The sequence below is a fragment of the Zootoca vivipara genome, chromosome 10, assembly GCF_963506605.1.
Source record: "Zootoca vivipara chromosome 10, rZooViv1.1, whole genome shotgun sequence".
Lineage (NCBI taxonomy): Eukaryota > Metazoa > Chordata > Lepidosauria > Squamata > Lacertidae > Zootoca > Zootoca vivipara.
Window position 1 is genome coordinate 41,813,599 of NC_083285.1, and position 17,927 is coordinate 41,831,525.

Genomic DNA, 17,927 nt, shown 5'->3' on the forward strand with positions numbered 1-17,927 from the left:
TGAATTTCGTGTTGCGAGGTACCACTGTACTGTGTCTCCCATCTTCAAAATATGTCTTTCAGTATCAGGCAGAATACAATCTAAAGTCATGTTTCTAACAGTTTCTTCAAATTTCATAGCATGCTGGCACAGTGTGCATCATGGGAAAAGGGTATCTCCTGCAGTGGATTTAATTTACATGTGGTGGGAGCTTCAGCATACATTGGTTTTTCTGCAGATCCACACAGTTCACGGGAACAACTGCAAACCCAGTGCAAGGATCTCAAAGCTGGCTCAGGGAGGGAAGTTGCAAGAGCAACTCTACCAGAACACCTCCCCTCTACCAGAACATTTTCTGTCACTCAGGTTATAGTCCTTAGTGGAAAACCAGGTGGAAAAACCAGAGGTCCTGAAGATATGACCTGAGACTTTCTAAAGTCAAAACTTAAGTCAGTAAGAGAGACAAAAATTGCTATGAGTCAAAGGAACATAAAACTAATCACCTGTTTCAATGTCATCTACAGAGCCCAATCCATTAGAAACAGTCTGCAAAGAGAAAGAATATACTATTGTCATCCCTCTTGCAGGTTGGGGGGAGTTGCTACTCTCAGCATTCAACTCTTTTCTCTAACTTTTACAAAGAGTTATTTCAGGGCACACAGTGATGTACCTAACTACAGAAGTTTGCAGTTTTTTCCTCTTGCAAAGTGTTTGTTCACTTTACTGACGCACATTCTGATCTTTGAAACTAGCACTAATTTCCTCTCTTTCACCATTCCTGCCAAGCTTCAGGCAAGCTTTCAACTATTACAAAACACAAAAAACTTGGGCATATGTTCGTCTGGTTAAATTTTCTTTGGACCCCTTTCCTGCTGGGGTTATTTTTTTATTAAAAAAATTGAAATACTGCTCAGGCCATGTGAGTTATGTGACTAGTTGGACTGACAATCAATGCTCTACAATCTACACAACTGACTGACTTCATGACTGTCACAAGGGCCATTAGTTAGCCAGTCAGCACTCTCTACAGTTTTTCAGCTTCTGCTAAAAATTCTGGAATGCAATCAATTGCACTTCAAATTAAAAACTCCTAGGAGGTATCATTTCTTGCAACAGCGAACTTAGGCAGTGAGTGCCAATAGGACTCTAGCCAATCAGGATCACTGAGAAACATGAGGGAGATATTAGCATACTTGGTGGAACCCCAGGGTTTGAAGAATGATAAAACTCTTTAAGCGAGAAAGGGGGACAAGGAATGAAATGAAGTTTTCACGAAGAAGTCCTGGCTTGACACTGCAAAATGTTGTTTCAGGTCTCACTTGCACTATTAATCAATAAAGGCTCCCTGTACGTTTCCGAGCACAGTTCAAAGTGTTGGTGCTGACCTTTAAAGCCCTAAATGGCCTCGGTCCAGTATACCTGAAGGAGCGTCTCCACCCCCATCGTTCTGCCCGGACACTGAGGTCCAGTGTCGAGGGCCTTCTGGCGGGTTCCCTCGTTGCGAGAAGCCAAGTTGCAGGGAACCAGGCAGAGGACCTTCTCGGGGGTGGCACCCGCCCTGTGGAACGCCCTCCCATCAGATGTCAAAGAGAAAAACAGCTACCAGATTTTTAGAAGACATCTGAAGGCAGCCCTGTTTAGGGAGGCTTTTAATGTTTAATAGATTATTTTATTTCATTTTTCTGTTGGAAGCCGCCTAGAGTGGCTGGGGAAACCCAGCCAGATGGGCGGGGTATAAATAATAAATTATTATTTATTATTATTATTATTATTATTATTATTATTATTATTATTATTATTATTACCTGATTTGGTAAGGCAGAAGACAAGCCATTACTAAGTAGAGAAAACGTTTCCAATTCCTGCTGCAAGGAAGAGAGAACAGTGGTAATCTACAAGATTCTGACACAAAGTCACTTCCATATTAAGAGCGAGCAGGTAAACATACAAGATGGCACTGACACTCTCTCTCTCTCTGTGTGTGTGTGTGTGTGTATACACATAAATATGTATATATACATATACATATACATATACATATGTATGTATGTATGTATGTATGTATTGCACTGTACAGTAATACCTCGGGTTACGAACGCGATCCGTTCCGGATCGCAGTTCGTAACCCGAATAGTTCGCAAACCGAGCGCGATGGGCGCCGCCATTTTGCGCATGCGCAAAGCGCGTTTTTCGCGCTTTGCGCATGCACAAATCGCGCGATCGCGCGCGTGTGGCTTATGCGCGCGCGGCGAAAACACTTCCGGGTTTGCGCAGTTCGTAACCCGAACTGTTCGCAAACCGAGGTGGTCATAACCCGAGGTACGACTGTACTTGCACCACCCTGTACACAGACCAGAAATTGCAGCTAAACCTCACATCCCAGTTTTATACATTCAGTACAAGACATGCTTATATAATAGTCAAATGGGACAATCTACTTGCAGGTTACATGTTGTTTCCAACAAGAACTGACTATTGTGTTTGGAATATCACATCATTTGCAAGTAGATAGTCTTATTTTGGATTTTATCCTGGGTGAAACTAATAGCACTAAGTTTTGACAGGAAAGGAGGTAGGTAGTCTGGCTCTCTAAGGTATTCATAGATAGCCAGACAGTATGATTCTGTTCTGAGCTGGCTAGCTGAATTAAATGCCATTTCTAATTAAACACCATTTATAATAGTGGCAGGTGCACTTAAAGTAGAATATAGTGGCACCTTGGTTTTTGAAAGACTTGGAAGGTGAACGTTTCAGTTTTTGAATGCTGAAAACCCAGAAGTAACTGCTTCAGTTTCTGAACGGTTTTCAGAAGTCAAACGTGCCACGCGGCCTCTGTATAGAGTTTTCCAGAAGTAGATGCTTCTGGAAGTAAATGCTTCGGTTGTTGAACGTTTAGGAAGTTGAACGGTCTTCCAGAACTGATTGTGTTTGAAAACCGAGGTCCCACTGTACTCACCATTCCAACCTTCTGGTTTGTCATAAGCCTTTTATACACATATTTACACGCAACTGCACACACCAATTAGTACTGCCCCCCCAAAAAAAATAAAACATGGAGGACCTTCAGATGCTGGTGGACAACAACTCCCATAATCCCTGACCATTGGCCACGCAGTCTGGGAGTGATGGAAGATGGAGACCAGTGAACATCAGGAAGGCCACACAGGATCCCCAAACTAGACCTGCTCAACTGCACCAAGCCCAATTCTGAGCACTGGCCATGAATGGCGGTTCACCAAAACTCAACACTTCCTATTTCTGTTTTCTCTTTTGAGGACTGCATAAACATGGGAGGGTACCAAGCACTTCAGAGGTTACCCCACATTGTTGGTGAGCTGAATCACATGCTATGCAGCCTTGGGATAGAGTGCTGGATTTGGATGCTGAAACCCCAAGTTCACATCCCTGCACAACCATCTTGATGCTCACTAGCTAGCTTTAGGCAAGTCACTATCTCTCAGTCTAACGTATCCCAAAGGATTGTTGGGAGGATGCAATCACATAACCCTATATATGCCAAACGAAATAAATGTGGGACATGACGACTATACCTGAGGCCTCTTATAGGCTTTCCGGACCCTTAATCCCAGTTTCTGTGCAAGCTCCTGGCCGAGTTGTGCCACACTTTCATCCTTCAAGGAGAAGACAATGAGCACATTTGTTGGTGTACAAAGTATTTCACTCAATTCTTTGCAAATACAGGGGTCTCCCCCCCACACACACTTATAGGGGGTTACATTCCGGGCCCGTCATGTAAGTGTAATTGTGTAAATTTCATAAGTGAAATTGCATGAATCCTCTAAATGCCTATTTCCCCAAGCTCTCTCCCGTGCCGTCTCTCCAATCCAGACCAAAATATCTAAAGGTGAGATATGAGCAGAACAAGGGGCGGTGTCTCAGCTAGAGGGGGAATAATGGCAGGGAAGCTGGGGGAAAAGAAGCAGCACTTGCAGTAAGAGAGAGAGCAGGGACTTTTCCCCCAGAAGCTGCCATATATAAAAATATATTTGCAATTCTAAGTGCTAAAGACAATAATAACCTTTCATATTTGTGCTGGAAACTGCATGCTCTATTTATTAGTTTGCTCAATGCTTGGAAGATTTGTAGAGTCCTTTTTATTGCTCTTTGTATCAAAACAAAAGACGAGAGAGCCAACGACAAAGGAGGGGAATGGAAATCTCAAGTCTGATTGTAATTTATTTTAACACATTTATGCACTTTCCATTAAAAAGTCAATGACTGTAAATTTGCAAGCCACTACTTACATGCGGGAGGGAGAGCAAGCAGCGGCTGTTACATTCATATGCTTCCTTGTGCCTCCCTAGCTCATTCAAGCAGCGGGCTTTCCGGAATAGCGCACGAATGTTCTCCTTGTTGAATCCCAGAGCCTTCTCACTGTCTTCCAGAGCTTTCTCATGGAGGCCCTTTTGGAAAAAGAGACTATCATAACCATAAGAAGCTTGATATAAACAGATCCTACACGTCTCCTTCCATGCAAGATCTGTCCCACCTAACTCATTGCTCTTAAGTTCTGCTTGTACAGAAAAGAAAGGGGGAGCAAAAGAACAGTGTGTCAGGTTAATACCCACAACAATGGATAATTCTTCCCCTTGGTGTATATTGCCTGTAGCCAGATCCCTAACCCCCACCCCACCCCCTAAAGGCAATGGAATGAACTGCACAAGTATAATCATCACCTGATGACTGCAACGTCAAATAAAAGCAAGTGAGCCATGACATATCTTGAAATTATTATTATATATTTCAACCCAAATTACTTTAATGCAGTTTAAACCTGCTTATACGCAAGCCATCAAATGATGGAGAGATCAAATAAAGCACAAACTAGCCCCAAGACTACTCACCATGGCAAAGTAGCAGGCAGCCCGATTGACATGCAGCTTGCATAAGAGATCCGCCGGAATGGCCACTTCATCTGAAGCTGCATATTCAGCCACATTCAGTCCTTCGACATACTGAACCAGCGCTAGCTTGAAATCCTTCTCTCTGAACAAATCGTTGCCCTCTGCAAATAAGTTTCTCACCAGCTTTTGCAAAAAAGCCTGTAGGAAGAAGAAAAGAAGAAATAGGACACTATGCCATCCTGTAGTGTCCTTGCTACACTGCCAAAAAGGCATCAAAATCACTATATACGTTCTCTCAGAATATAAAGGAGGCACATAATTCGAATAATCCTAGAAAGCCACAATCTCCTGTGGACAGGTTTAGGAGAAAAAGCTTGTCTCCTAAGAGAAACAGTGTTCCTTGGTTGGAAAGCATCATGGCACAGTACAGTGAATGTATCTATCCAAGCCATTTGTTTCTTCACAGTGTCAGCTGGAGGAGTGGGGAAGAGTGCAATGGACAAGATTCACTCATGCACATTAAGCCATGGTTTATGGCTTAGCATGATGCGTGAACGCAGCTCTCACCTGCTTTTTCTTCATCTAATCTCAATGATATTGTACTTCACAATATTACTGTCTGCTATGCACCTGCTATGCAATGTGCCAATGTCACAACACAGTGTGGACAGGATTTGGCAAGAAAAACAGAACCTAGACCAGTCACAGTGCATTTCTAGAGCAAATGAGTTCCCAAGACTCATAGCTATGGTTGGAGAGGGGACATCTCTCAAAGGTTTTAGGGCAGATGCCCTGCCAGGGGCTGCAAAACTCAAATGAGGAGTCTTAAGAGCCAGGCAACAACTCAGTAAATAAGTGGGCTTGAGTAAATTCAAGTTTCCCATTTTAAAATATATATCTCGGGCAAGTATGCATAGCATGCTTGTTCAACTAAAGCAAATTTGGCATTATCAAAGCTAAGCTTTACTCAGACCCACTGAAGTCAACGTACTTAAGTAACTTAGTCAAACAACAAAAATATTATTGGAAAGTAAATTCCCACGTTGTTGATAGTTTTTACATACTCATATTTTGAGATCTCGTAGCAGGGGGATATAAAATTGGAAGTATAAAAACCACCCACACAGACCCAGCTGATAATCTCAATGCAATTCAGAATGGCATCTCCTGAATCCTAGCCGCATCCATCACTAGCATGTGGCGCTCAAAAACTTGCCCAGAAGGAAATATGGACCTTGGATGGACCTCAGGCTGAAAAAGCTTCCCTATCCCTGTTCTGTGAGCAACTCTGCCCATCCAGCGGCAAGAAGAAACTACTTCCCTTTTCCTCCCTGCCACCACCACCTCAGTTACAAGGACTAATTTGTCAAGATAACAATGTATATTAACGTATCAATTGGTACTTCTTTTTTTAAAAAAAGAAACTCTTAAAATTACCTCATAATCTTCTTGGCTTAGGGGTAACGTGGACCTAAACAAAGACAAAGGGCTTGTGAAGTACAGAAATATACATATATGCACATCACTCTAATATGTGAAGCAGTATAAATGAATAATATAACTAGAAATACAGTACGGAACCTCTTCTTTTTTACCTGTGGGCATTGGTATGCTCACTTTTCAGAGATGAGTTTGCAGAATGCACTTAGGTTTTTCATGGCCTGTGTACAGGAAGCTACATTATCCCTTTAGCGTCAGTCATTGCACACAAATTTACCTATTGCTGAAGAATACTTTGCTTATGTTTACACACACACACACACACACACACACACACACACACACACACACACATCTTTTGCACAAAAATCCACATTATTTGATTGAGAATATATATTTCATACTCTCTCTCTCTCAATGATTCTTTGGGCAAGAAAGTAGGCTTAAAGTAACAACAAACTGAAAGCTACTAAGACAGGATAATCAAAAATTGGCTGTGCTTCAGTGTCGGTTTAAATTTCTTTTGACTTTCAAGGCGGTGAAAGTGACTAACACAGAAAAACAAAGCCCTCTGGGTAATGTACCACCAACTATAGTATTAGCCAGCACGACATCATTCCTGAACTATTGTAGATGGGAACTTAAATAAAGGGAAACAAATAAATTGTTTCAACTTGCTTGGGTGGCAATTGGCCTATTGCCATCCAAAAGTCCAATGTTTCCTGTGTTGATAAAATGTCCCCTGCATTGCTAGGTGGCCTCATGGAGGCAATACTTTCTCCACAGCCAGATAACAACCCAAACACACACTTTGGTTTTTCTGTCTATAAAATGATAGCACTACTTGTTTTCCACATCACAGGCATGGTGTCCAGTTCAGTAAATTATGTCTGTCAAGTATATTGCTGGTTCCTTCAATAGAATGAATCAATATTATTCAATATACAAATGGAAAAAGGTTTTGCCTAGGTTCCCAAGTGTAGATAGTTAACTGTTTACATGGGCTGCTACATATGTGAAGAAGCTGGCTGTGCGCCACAGATTTGAAGGGAATTTGGCTCCTCTATCCCTTATAATTTTACTATTGTACAGTTGTATGAACCAGAAGTGACTATTTACTGGAGTGCAAGTCTTAACCCTATAATCATAGACAGTTGCCATGACAATCCATTTACTCTAGAATAGTCTTATTAAAATAGGAGCCTTCCAATCTGCAGCCTTACTCTAGAAAGTTAAGGCTGCAAACTTCTGGTACAGTGGTACCTCGGAACTCGAACTGCTCCGTTCTTGAGCGTTTCGGCTCCTGAACGCCAAAAACCCGGAAGTGCTCCGGTTTTCGAATGTTCCTTGGAACACGAATGTCCAACGCGACTTCTGCTGTGCAAAAACCTAGCTGTCGGCCAATTGGAAGCCGCGCCTCAGAACTCGAACGTTTCAGAAGTCAAACGGTCTCCGGGAATGGATTACATTCTAGTTCCAAGGTACCACTGTATTTCAAAGTTCTCCATTACAAAGGTAAAAAGCAAAGTACACTCACTCAAGGCCAAGTATACGTTTCCATGCAACAAGTGTTACTTATGTTATAGTGGTGTCACAATTTTGGAAGCTGTATAAGAATTGTGGTTTGCTTCTTTGTAAGTTTTTCTTAAATTAGGTATTTTTATGTCAGCGTATCTCTGCTGCTATTTATGAAAGTTATGGTTTATTGTGCGAGCTGTTTTGGTCTTCATTTGAAGGGAAAATAAATTATATATATTAAAAAATAAGGATTGCTCAATTTCACAGATTAATGAGAATAGAGACAACACAGTCTCAAAACTTGTTCACTTACTGGATGAACTGTAGTCCCTTCTCTATCTCTTCTTTACGTTTTTGTCTCTCCATTACAGTCACTGCAGTGGGGAAAAGCATATATTAAACCTTTAGAGTCTGAGCGTACCCCATGATACAGCTTTAACAATAACATAGGATAGTTTTAACTAGAGACTGTACAAGTAAAGAAGGGATGGGAAACCTGTGGTTGTCCAGATGTTGGGTGAATCCTTCAATGTTTCCTGAGCACTGGGTGTGGTTGATGAGAGTTAGAAGTCCAACAACATTTGGAGGTCCACAAGTTGCTCATCTCTGCTGCTAAAGCATGCATTCCAACACTGAGGAATGGTCTCTCACAGCTGCTGCTTCAAATGTGGTGGGTTAAACCCATTTAGAATTGTATAGAGAACAGTTCCCACCCTCAAATGGGCCTAGGGACCAATAGAAGAGTGTAAATACTGCTATTAAACATAACTACATGTAAGTGCATATTACAGTAGCCACCACCCCCTTTTTAAAGCAAGGATAAAGTCTGCTTGATCCACATTGCCCCAAAATGGCCTCAGCTGATCTGCTACCATTCCAGTCTCAATGAACATCAATGGACTGGGATCTGTACAGAGGAACAAAATCCTGCTTTCTGTTGACACATTTTCTTCCGGATAGAACATTCCATTTTCATACATCCCATGTGCCCACTTTTTAGAAAGCAAACTTGAAAGGCAGGCTTTGATTTCCAGGATACCATAGAAACTACCATATTATGCATAGAGCTGTTACTCTACACAATTCATGGCAACACAGATTCTAAGACGCATCTAGCTACACTAGGTTTTTCCAATTTTGAAGATGCAAACCAAAATGAAGGCTGTGAATTATTTATGGTGGTACAACAAGGAACATCAAAGATGAAGATGAAACCCAGCAACCAACTCAGTTCAGGAGAAAAATTCAGAGCACAAAAAGTATGTCATGATTCAGTGCGCTGTTCTGACATTTCAAATTAAAAATACAAAACAGGAAAATTTGTTCTCAGCTATCTTTAGCTGTGCTAGGCAAACTTTAAAGTATTTTTCAGTTGGTCAGGTGCAACACAAGATGTGCTGAATCTGCAGCAGAATTAGTATTCCAAATTGCTGGAAACCGGGTATTTTTATCTGCTGAAACCAAAATGTCACTGCAAAAAGGAGAAAGTTCAACACAGGGGGGAAAGTCCAAGTGAGATTCAGCACATCCCATAACGTACAACACAAATTAAGACTAAGCTCCGAGTGAAGTTTGCAATGCTCCATCAAGCCTTGCTTTGTGGGATCAGTTCTGGTAGCCTGAGGACTTTGACAAGGCATTTGTGACTATGCCTCCAAAGTACTGTCATGACCATTGCTTTTCAAAACTGATTAAAGCTAGCTGCGGGGTGGGCGTGGCTGGGTGGGTCCAGGGTGCAGTGAACACTCCTTTGCATGAGGGAGTGGTGCCTACAAATATATCCCGGTCGCAAGGTACTCATGAGAATTGTGGCAGTGCAGTCACAGGCATTCTAGGAGGCAACTGTTTAGATGCATTCCAAACTGAGTTTGGACCTGGGTTCGGGACTGAATCAGCCACTGTCACTCTAATACAGGGGTCAGCAACCTTTTTCAGCCATGGGCCGGTCCAATGTCCCTCAGACCATGCGGTGGGCTGGACTATATTTTGGGGGGGGGGGGCGCGAATGAACAAATTCCTATGCCCCATAAATAAACCAGAGATGCATTTTAAATAAAAGGACACATTCTACTCATGTAAAAACATGCTGATTCCCGAACCATCTGTGGCCGGATTGAGAAGATGATTGGGCCGCATCCGGCCCACGGGCCTTAGGTTGCCTACCCCTGCTCTAATAGATTACCTCTATCAGGGGAGGGACAGGAGGAATGTGCTTAAACTCCTGATTACAGGTTTCAGTATCATCGGCCATGGTATATCCTCTTGGACCATCTATGGGAGATGGATATTGGTGCACTGTTCTGCAGTGACTCTGGGCTTATCTCCAGGGATACTTCCAGAAGTTAACACTGAATATGTCATTCTCAGCCCCCCTGGCTCTTGAGTTATGCACTGCCACAGGGCATTCTAGTGTCCCCAATGCTATTTAACATATATATGAAGCCACTGGGAGGAGCCATTAGAAGATGAAGAGTCACCAGTACTCTGATGATACCCAAAACTTTTTATCTGTAATATCTGAATTGGAAATGGCTGAGCAGGCCATGGACCAGTGTTTGGAAGCAGTGGTGGGCAGGATGAGGGCTAATAAACTGAGTCTGAATCCAGGCAAGACAGTGGGTGTTAAGGGTTGGGTTCCTAGATTCAGTAAGAATGTGTCCCGATCCAGGATGGGGCCAAACTCTCCCTGAAAGAGCAGCTGCAAAGTGTGGAGTGCTTCTAGATATAGCTCTATCCTTAGAGCGCCTCTATGATGAGCGCCTAACCACGACTATCCATGCATTGTTGTTACAGGTAGGTAGCCGTGTTGGTCTGCCGTAGTCAAAACAAAATTTAAAAAATTCCTTCATGTAGCACCTTAGAGACCAACTAAGTTTGTTATTAGTATGAGCTTTCGTGTGCATGCACACTTCTTCAGATACCATGCATTGGTACTTCAAGGTTGGATTAGTGCAATGCACTCTATGTGGGGGCTACCCTTGAAGTTGGCCCTGAGGCTGCAGCTAATGTACAATGCAGTGTCTAGGTTGCTTGTGGGGATAAACCACCAGCAGCAGATAGCACGTTGTTTGCAGGATTTGCATGGGCTGCCAATCTACTCCTGGGCCTAATTCAAGGTTTGGGTACTAACACATAAAACTTAGGACTAGGTTGCTTCAGTGATCGCCATATCCCTTATACACACAGTGGGTCTCTGTGTTCTGCAAGAGTGTTTCTCCTTCAAGTGCCCAAAATAGCAGAAACGTGTTCCAAAGTGACTTGGAGCAGGGCCTTCAATGTGGCTACCCGTTTTGTGGAACAGCATTCCAGTTTAGATAAGACAGGTGTCTACTATCTGTACTGGTCACCATTTCTTTCAGCTCCTGCCATCGGGACGGAGATATAGAACTATGCAGGCAAGAAAGAGCCATCTCAGGAACAGTTTCTTCTCTAGAGCGATTTTGGCCTTAAATGGAAAGCCTGGACTTTGATGTCATCTTATTTTATTTGTTATTTGTATTATATTTACTGTTTTTAATTAGGTTTTGTAATTTTGGATTATGCGGAATGCTTTATCTAAGTAGATGTAGCAACCGAGTAATTTCGTTGTTCCCGCAAGGGGACAATGACAATAAAGATATCTTATCTTACTCTCCAGAAACAATTGAAGATTTTGTTAATTCAATTAGCTTTTCCAGCTGAGTCAAAAGGTCATTTTGTACTGTTTTTAAACCTGTGTGTATATGTGAAAGGTTATTACTGTTTTAAAAGCTTTTTTTAAGCTTTTTTGAGATAATGTAAGAGATTATTCATAAGTTTATTATTATTTATTAATAAAATCAGCCAGCAAATACATAATCCTATAGGAATTCATCACTCTACATAAATTTCCAAATAAAAAACCTGTATTTGGAATTCTTATGTGGCAGGTGATACAAAAGTTAATGCATCTTACAAATAACTTTGCCCACATATGCACCACAGAACTGTCATCTACCGTGTTTCTCATATTATAAGACATGTCTTATATTTATTTTTTCCTCAAAAAAACACACTATCAAGGGATGTCTTATTTTTTCCTCCTCCTCCTGCCGCAGCCGGCATTGCTACTGCGCCTATCACTATGTCTTATTTTCGGGGTATGGCTTATATTCCTTGAATGCTTAAAAATCCTGCTATGGCTTATTTTATGGGTATGTCTTAAAATATGAGAAACAGGGTAAATATGCTGATGTCCTTGTCTGAAAATGCATTTTTGTAAAGGTCCTTCTCAAAAGAGTAACAATTTATTGTTAAATTTAAACATACTTTAAAATATCATGGGATTGTTTAACTATAAAATATATTTTGTAAGCATTAATCCAGAATGCGGCAGCTAGACTGGTGACTGGGAGCGGCCGCCGAGATCACATAACACCGGTCCTAAAAGACCTACATTGGCTCCCAGTACGTTTCCGAGCACAATTCAAAGTGTTGGTGTTGACCTTTAAAGCCCTAAACGGCCTTGGTCCGGTATACCTGAAGGAGCGTCTCCACCCCCATCGTTCTGCCCGGACACTGAGGTCCAGCTCCGAGGGCCTTCTGGCGGTTCCCTCATTACGAGAAGCCAAGTTACAGGGAACCAGGCAGAGGGCCTTCTCGGTAGTGGCACCCACCCTGTGGAATGCCCTCCCACTAGAGGTCAAAGAGAACAATTACCAGACCTTTAGAAGGCATCTCAAGGCAGCCCTGTTTAGGGAAGCTTTTAATGTCTGATGGATTTCTGTATTTTAGAATTTCTGTTTTTTTGGAAGCCGCCCAGAGTGGCTGGGGGAACCCGGCCAGATGGGCGGGGTATAAATAATTATTATTATTATTATTATTATTATTATTATTATTATTATGGTATTAATATTGGTTGGTTATACCAATATTTGTCTGTCAATCCCTTTGTTGTTGTTGTTGTTTAGTCGTGTCCGACTCTTCATGACCCCAGGGACCAGAGTCTTCCACTGCCTCCTGCAGTTTGGTCAAACTCATGTTCGTAGCTTCGAGAACACTATTCAACCATCTCATTCTCTGTTGTCCCCTTCTCCTTGTGCCCTCCATCTTTCCCAACAATCAGGGTCTTTTCCAGGGAGTCTTCTCTTCTCATGAGGTGGCCAAAGTATTGGAGCCTCAGCTTCATGATCTGTCCTTCCAGTGAGCACTCGGGGCTGATTTCCTTCAGAATGGATAGGTTTGATCTTCTTGCAGTCCATGGGACTCTCAAGGGTCTCCTCCAGCACCATAATTCAAAAGCATCAATTATTCGGCAATCAACCTTCTTTATGGTCCAGCTCTCACTTCCATACATCACTACTGTACTGGGAAAACCGTAGCTTTAACTATACGGACCTTTGTCGGCAAGGTGATGTCTCTGCTTTTTAAGATGCTGTCTAGGTTTGTCATTGCTTTTCTCCCAAGAAGCAGGCATCTTTTAATTTCGTGACTGCTGTCACCATCTGCAGTGATCAAGGAGCCCAAGAAAGTAAAATCTCTCACTGCCTCCATTTCTTCCCTTTCTATTTGCCAGGAGGTGATGGGACCAGTGGCCATGATCTTGGTTTTTTTTATGTTGAGCTTCAGACCATATTTTGCACTCTCCTCTTTCACCCTCATTAAAAGGTTCTTTAATTCCTCCTCACTTTCTGCCATCAAGGGTGTGTCATCTGCATATCTGAGGTTGTTGATATTTCTTCCGGCAATCTTAATTCTGGCTTGGGATTCATCTAGTCCAGCCTTTCGCATGATGAATTCTGCATATAAGTTAAATAAGCAGGGAGACAATATACAACCTTGTTGTACTCCTTTCCCAATTTTGAACCAATTAGTTGTTCCATATCCAGTTCTAACTGTAGCTTCTTGTCCCGCATAGGGGACAGATGAGGTGATCAGGCACTCCCATTTCTTTAAGAACTTGCCATAGTTTGCTGTGGTCGACACAGTCAAAGGCTTTTGCATAGTCAACGATAAACTGAGTCCGTTTAGACTGCCTTAATTTTTAGAATGGGGGGGGAAGCAACACAACAACACTGCTCTGAGGGGTGGGAAGAAGTCTGAGGTTGGTTTTTGTTTTTTGCACAAATAATTAAAATAATATGGAGTACTTCTGCTGGAGTAGCAAGCTAGTTGTATTTTGCTTCTTAGGGTTTTTTAAAGTTCTCGAATGGGGTAATGTAATAGGGAACAGGAAACAAATGTTTCACTTTTAATATGATGTTACAGGCACTAGCCTACAGTTACAGGCATGCCTACAGTTTAAACTGGATGGTGCAGAATGTTTTTGCCAATGGTCTAACTTGGTATAAGGCAGCTTCCTATGTTCTTGTGTATACAATGGATAGTCATTTTATGGGATTTCAAGATCCACCTAATTATTCCCCTAGCTGGATTTAAATTGTTTTGTTTTTGTTGCTGTGCATCCTGGTCTTTAGATTTATTTTATTTTATTTCCTGTTCTGTATTATTATTGTTGGTTTTCATTGTTTTTACTGTTTAAACTTTGGATTGTTTTTGTATTTTAAACTGGATCTACAAACTGCTGAGAGATGGTATACTGCAGAGTAAAAGCTTAAAACTGCTATAACATGCACTAAAAGCTTAAAATGAGAAATGAAAACAAATGAAAAGGGACACATTTATCATCATGGTTTCAAATCTCATGTTTTCCAGGCTCCTCTCCAACCCTGAACCTTGGGAGTTAGTAATACAAAGCTTTTATAATCCCATATGTCTGGAACGTTTCACCGATTATGCGATAAGGAGACTCTACCGAGAAAATGTACAAATGGCTTGGCAGAATCACAACAGGTTCGTTGCAAATTGTGATGTTTTGCTTTGCATAAAGCTTTGGGGCTTAGTTTCAGCCCTCAATATCGCACATTAACATGGTAGCATTGAGCTGCAAACCCATATGTAAGATTACTTTTACAGCACACATCTCCCTAGCGCTTCCGTCTCCCCAAATATTTACATGCACCGTAAAGACCTCTGCAATATGCAGGGGAAAGGAGGGAGGGAACAGATTCTCTTTTTCAGCAACGGTTTAAACACGTTTCACACTCCCCTAGTGTTCCTTCTCCCAGTTTTCAACATATTTTGGTTAGCTATCATACTATAATGCAACAGGCGTATAACAGACATTAGTAAGCCTTTTCGATGTGGATTGTACCCTGTTTATGCGCATTGGCGGCATCTTCCTCTATTGCTCTGCTCCGTCAAATAAGGTCCTCCTTTTCTTTGCCCCCCACCAGCCCCCATTAACAGCCCTAAAACACACATGCACATTTTTCTGGTTTAATTCCACTAGAATTGACCCAATTCCCACCAATCCAAGGCCTCCAAATCCCCGGCCTCGGTTAGCAAAAGTAACCGGCGTTAGATGTGCCTCGAACGCGGAAATAGACAAGGAAGAGCCGCCTGCCTTCTGCCTTCGGAAGCCACGACACACAACTTGGTGCTACTAAGCTTACAACAAACTGTCACTGGTGGTTCCAGACTAAAAAAAACCCGCCCAAAAACGATGCATGATTTTAAATGAAACATTTCCGTTCTGCTAAGCAACGTAACTTTTACAAGTCATAGATTATAAAATGCCAGATGAGGCAACAACCAAACCTTTTTTTTTTACTCAACTCCCCCTCGTCCAAGATCAGCGTTTCTGCAAATATTCTCTTCACTGTGACTGTATCTAGTCAGTGCTTTTGAGCAAGGAAGCAATAAAAATAAAATAAAAATTCTAGAACCGCAGACCCGAAATGAAACCGTGGGATCGCCATTCAGTTCCGAGCTCCCGCTAGTTCCTCCCCAAAAAAACTTCCCAACCTCAAAAGGAGCACAGGGAGGAAGAAGACATTTATCTTTTAAGAATTCGACCCGAAGAACATTTAAGGAGAGGCGGTAGTAGTGTGACTTTCGCGTCCTATTTAGTTCTGGTTGGGATTAAGCAACATATGCAGTGATAAATATTTCCGTTACTCATCTGCAAAGCTGAGTAATATTGCTTCAGGGGTATTTTGGCCCATCTTCGCTCCTCATACCCCCAACCCAGCCACCCTCCTTCTTCCTAGCTTCCTTCCTTTACAGAAAAACAACAAAATAACCAACTCACCTCCTCTGCTTGGGGATTCCCCCTACACCCCGCCTTGATAAAATGCTATGATATTACTATAAATATTATTAGAGCATTATTACGGTTAGTAATAATACTAGTAATTGCTATTTAATTACAGAACGCAGCATTCTGTTCCTAGAGCTGCTGCCGATACAGCTCCCTCCATGTGCCTCTTGGTCTTTTTTACTTTCATTTCCAGGTCTCTCCAGCTCAGTCTCACCAGCAAGGCAAAATGCTTCCTTGGGATCCCTCCAGGTCCTACAGTCCACTGTTTCATCGACACCACATACATAACACAGCCTTCCTAGCGGCAATTTAGGCTGCAATCCTAATCTCATTTACCTGAGAATAAACCCCTTTGAATTCCATATGGCTTCCTGCTGAGTAGATATTGTTAGAACTACATTGCAATCTATGATGATAAACATCTGAGCAAGGATGTATAATAATAAACGAGTGAAGGAAATAAACCAACAAAATATTATTATTATTATATTTGCAAATACACAGTTAAGTGCTTAATCTACCTGTGCATTTCCCCCTTATTTCTCTCCCTAATTATTATTCTGTTAATCTGTTGTAAGTGTTCAGATTCACTTGATTAAACAGGGTATTAGGTAATTGAGATGCAAAAACAATGCAATTTTTTATTATGACAAAATACAGCAAAATAGCCCTATTGGCTATTAGTTATAGATGAGCAATATGCTAATATGTATTCCCAATGTCCAAGGCTGTGGGATTAGTTTGAGTCAAATTTAGAGGATATAACAATTCCACCTTTCATGCCATGGTAGGGGATGGAGAGAGCAGGTTTCGCAAGACCTTTCAGCAGCTTTCAGGACCATCAACCATAGGGATTGGGCCTTTGAGGCTCAGTCTCAGCGCAGCTCTGATCCTTTCTAGAGGGGCATAACCAGAATTGTGTTAAGCAGTGGTGGCTGGTACCCACTTGGGAATGGAAGAGCAAAAGGCAGGGAGCCAACAGTAGGTGGTGCAACAGCCAATGAGAAGCGAAGCCAACTAATTCCACTTTTGCCCCCCTTCCTGCTGAGTTCTAAAAGGATGGGACTGAGACTAAGGAGGAGGGAGCTGACAGCCATGGCCACTTCCTGCCCTGGTTGTGATTAAGAAGGTTGGCAGGTGTAAAAATTATTTAACAAAAAAAGGAAGGTTGGCAGGTGGGTGGGGTTAGCTGATGGACAGCTGAAGTTGGTGAGGTTGGACCCCATTCATGCTAATGGAGCAGCCTCTACTGGTATTAAAGAACTTTGTTCTACGGCACAGGTACTGTTAGTAGTTAGAAGTGCCTTTTACTGTACTTTGTTGCATGCTGATTTGTCATCTGGAGAAAGCCCCGGTTATATCCAAACTAGACTGCTATAATATACTACATATAAGGCTCTCTTTAAAGACAGTTCAGAATCTTCTGCTGATACAGATCACAGCTACCAAGATGCTTTAAAAAGCCAAGTGTTGACATCATGTTACAAAAATAATAATCAGGGCTTGTCAGACTTCCTATTCCCAGGGCACACTTAACAGGGTTAATTTTTTGGGGGTGCACATACCACAAAATAGTATGGGGTGCTGTTAGATAAATGAGGTTTTCCCTCCTTCCACTTGTCTGAAAATATTTTAGTAAACTGTCATTTCTTCTGCCCTTCTCCTTTCATACTTAATTTGTATCATTGCCCCAAACTTCCAAATTCTTGAATCCCTCCTCTTCCTCCTCCTTTGATATTGTTTCCTTCCTCCTTCTGTAGCTTCTCTCATTCCCTTTCCCACTACTCCCATTATTAATTAATATTTTAATAATGACATCAATCATTTATCTCTCTCCCTAATTTCCACCATTGCTCTCTTTGATCAGGAGGGGCTTTCGTGGCTTGGTAATAAACCAGCTATGTGGGTAGGAGGACTTGTGTACTTGCTTATATAGCAAGTGGAGGGGCCAGGAATCACAGCAGTAGACCAAGGTGCTTATCATTTTTCTTTCCTTCAGCCCATAC

General features: G+C 41.9%; 1 protein-coding gene across 3 annotated transcripts in view; it reads right to left on the bottom strand.

The window, feature by feature from the left end:
- ZC3H7B (zinc finger CCCH-type containing 7B) overlaps nucleotides 1-16,141 on the bottom strand; it is a 49,355-nt gene extending 33,214 nt beyond the window's left edge. Inside the window, exons 1-8 of one of the 3 annotated variants that reach the window (XM_035127471.2) lie at nucleotides 15,913-16,141; nucleotides 8,116-8,176; nucleotides 6,282-6,315; nucleotides 4,845-5,042; nucleotides 4,245-4,403; nucleotides 3,531-3,611; nucleotides 1,785-1,841; nucleotides 483-525 (exon numbers count right to left, since the gene is read on the bottom strand). In XM_035127471.2, coding sequence (XP_034983362.2) covers nucleotides 483-525; nucleotides 1,785-1,841; nucleotides 3,531-3,611; nucleotides 4,245-4,403; nucleotides 4,845-5,042; nucleotides 6,282-6,315; nucleotides 8,116-8,168 — 625 coding nt within the window. In that variant the 5' untranslated portion in view covers nucleotides 8,169-8,176; nucleotides 15,913-16,141. Of the gene's footprint in view, nucleotides 1-482; nucleotides 526-1,784; nucleotides 1,845-3,530; nucleotides 3,612-4,244; nucleotides 4,404-4,844; nucleotides 5,043-6,281; nucleotides 6,316-8,115; nucleotides 8,177-15,912 lie in introns of all 3 variants that reach the window. The other 2 variants (XM_035127468.2, XM_035127472.2) reach the window with 2 other exon arrangements.
- Between the last annotated feature and the right edge of the window lie 1,786 nt (nucleotides 16,142-17,927).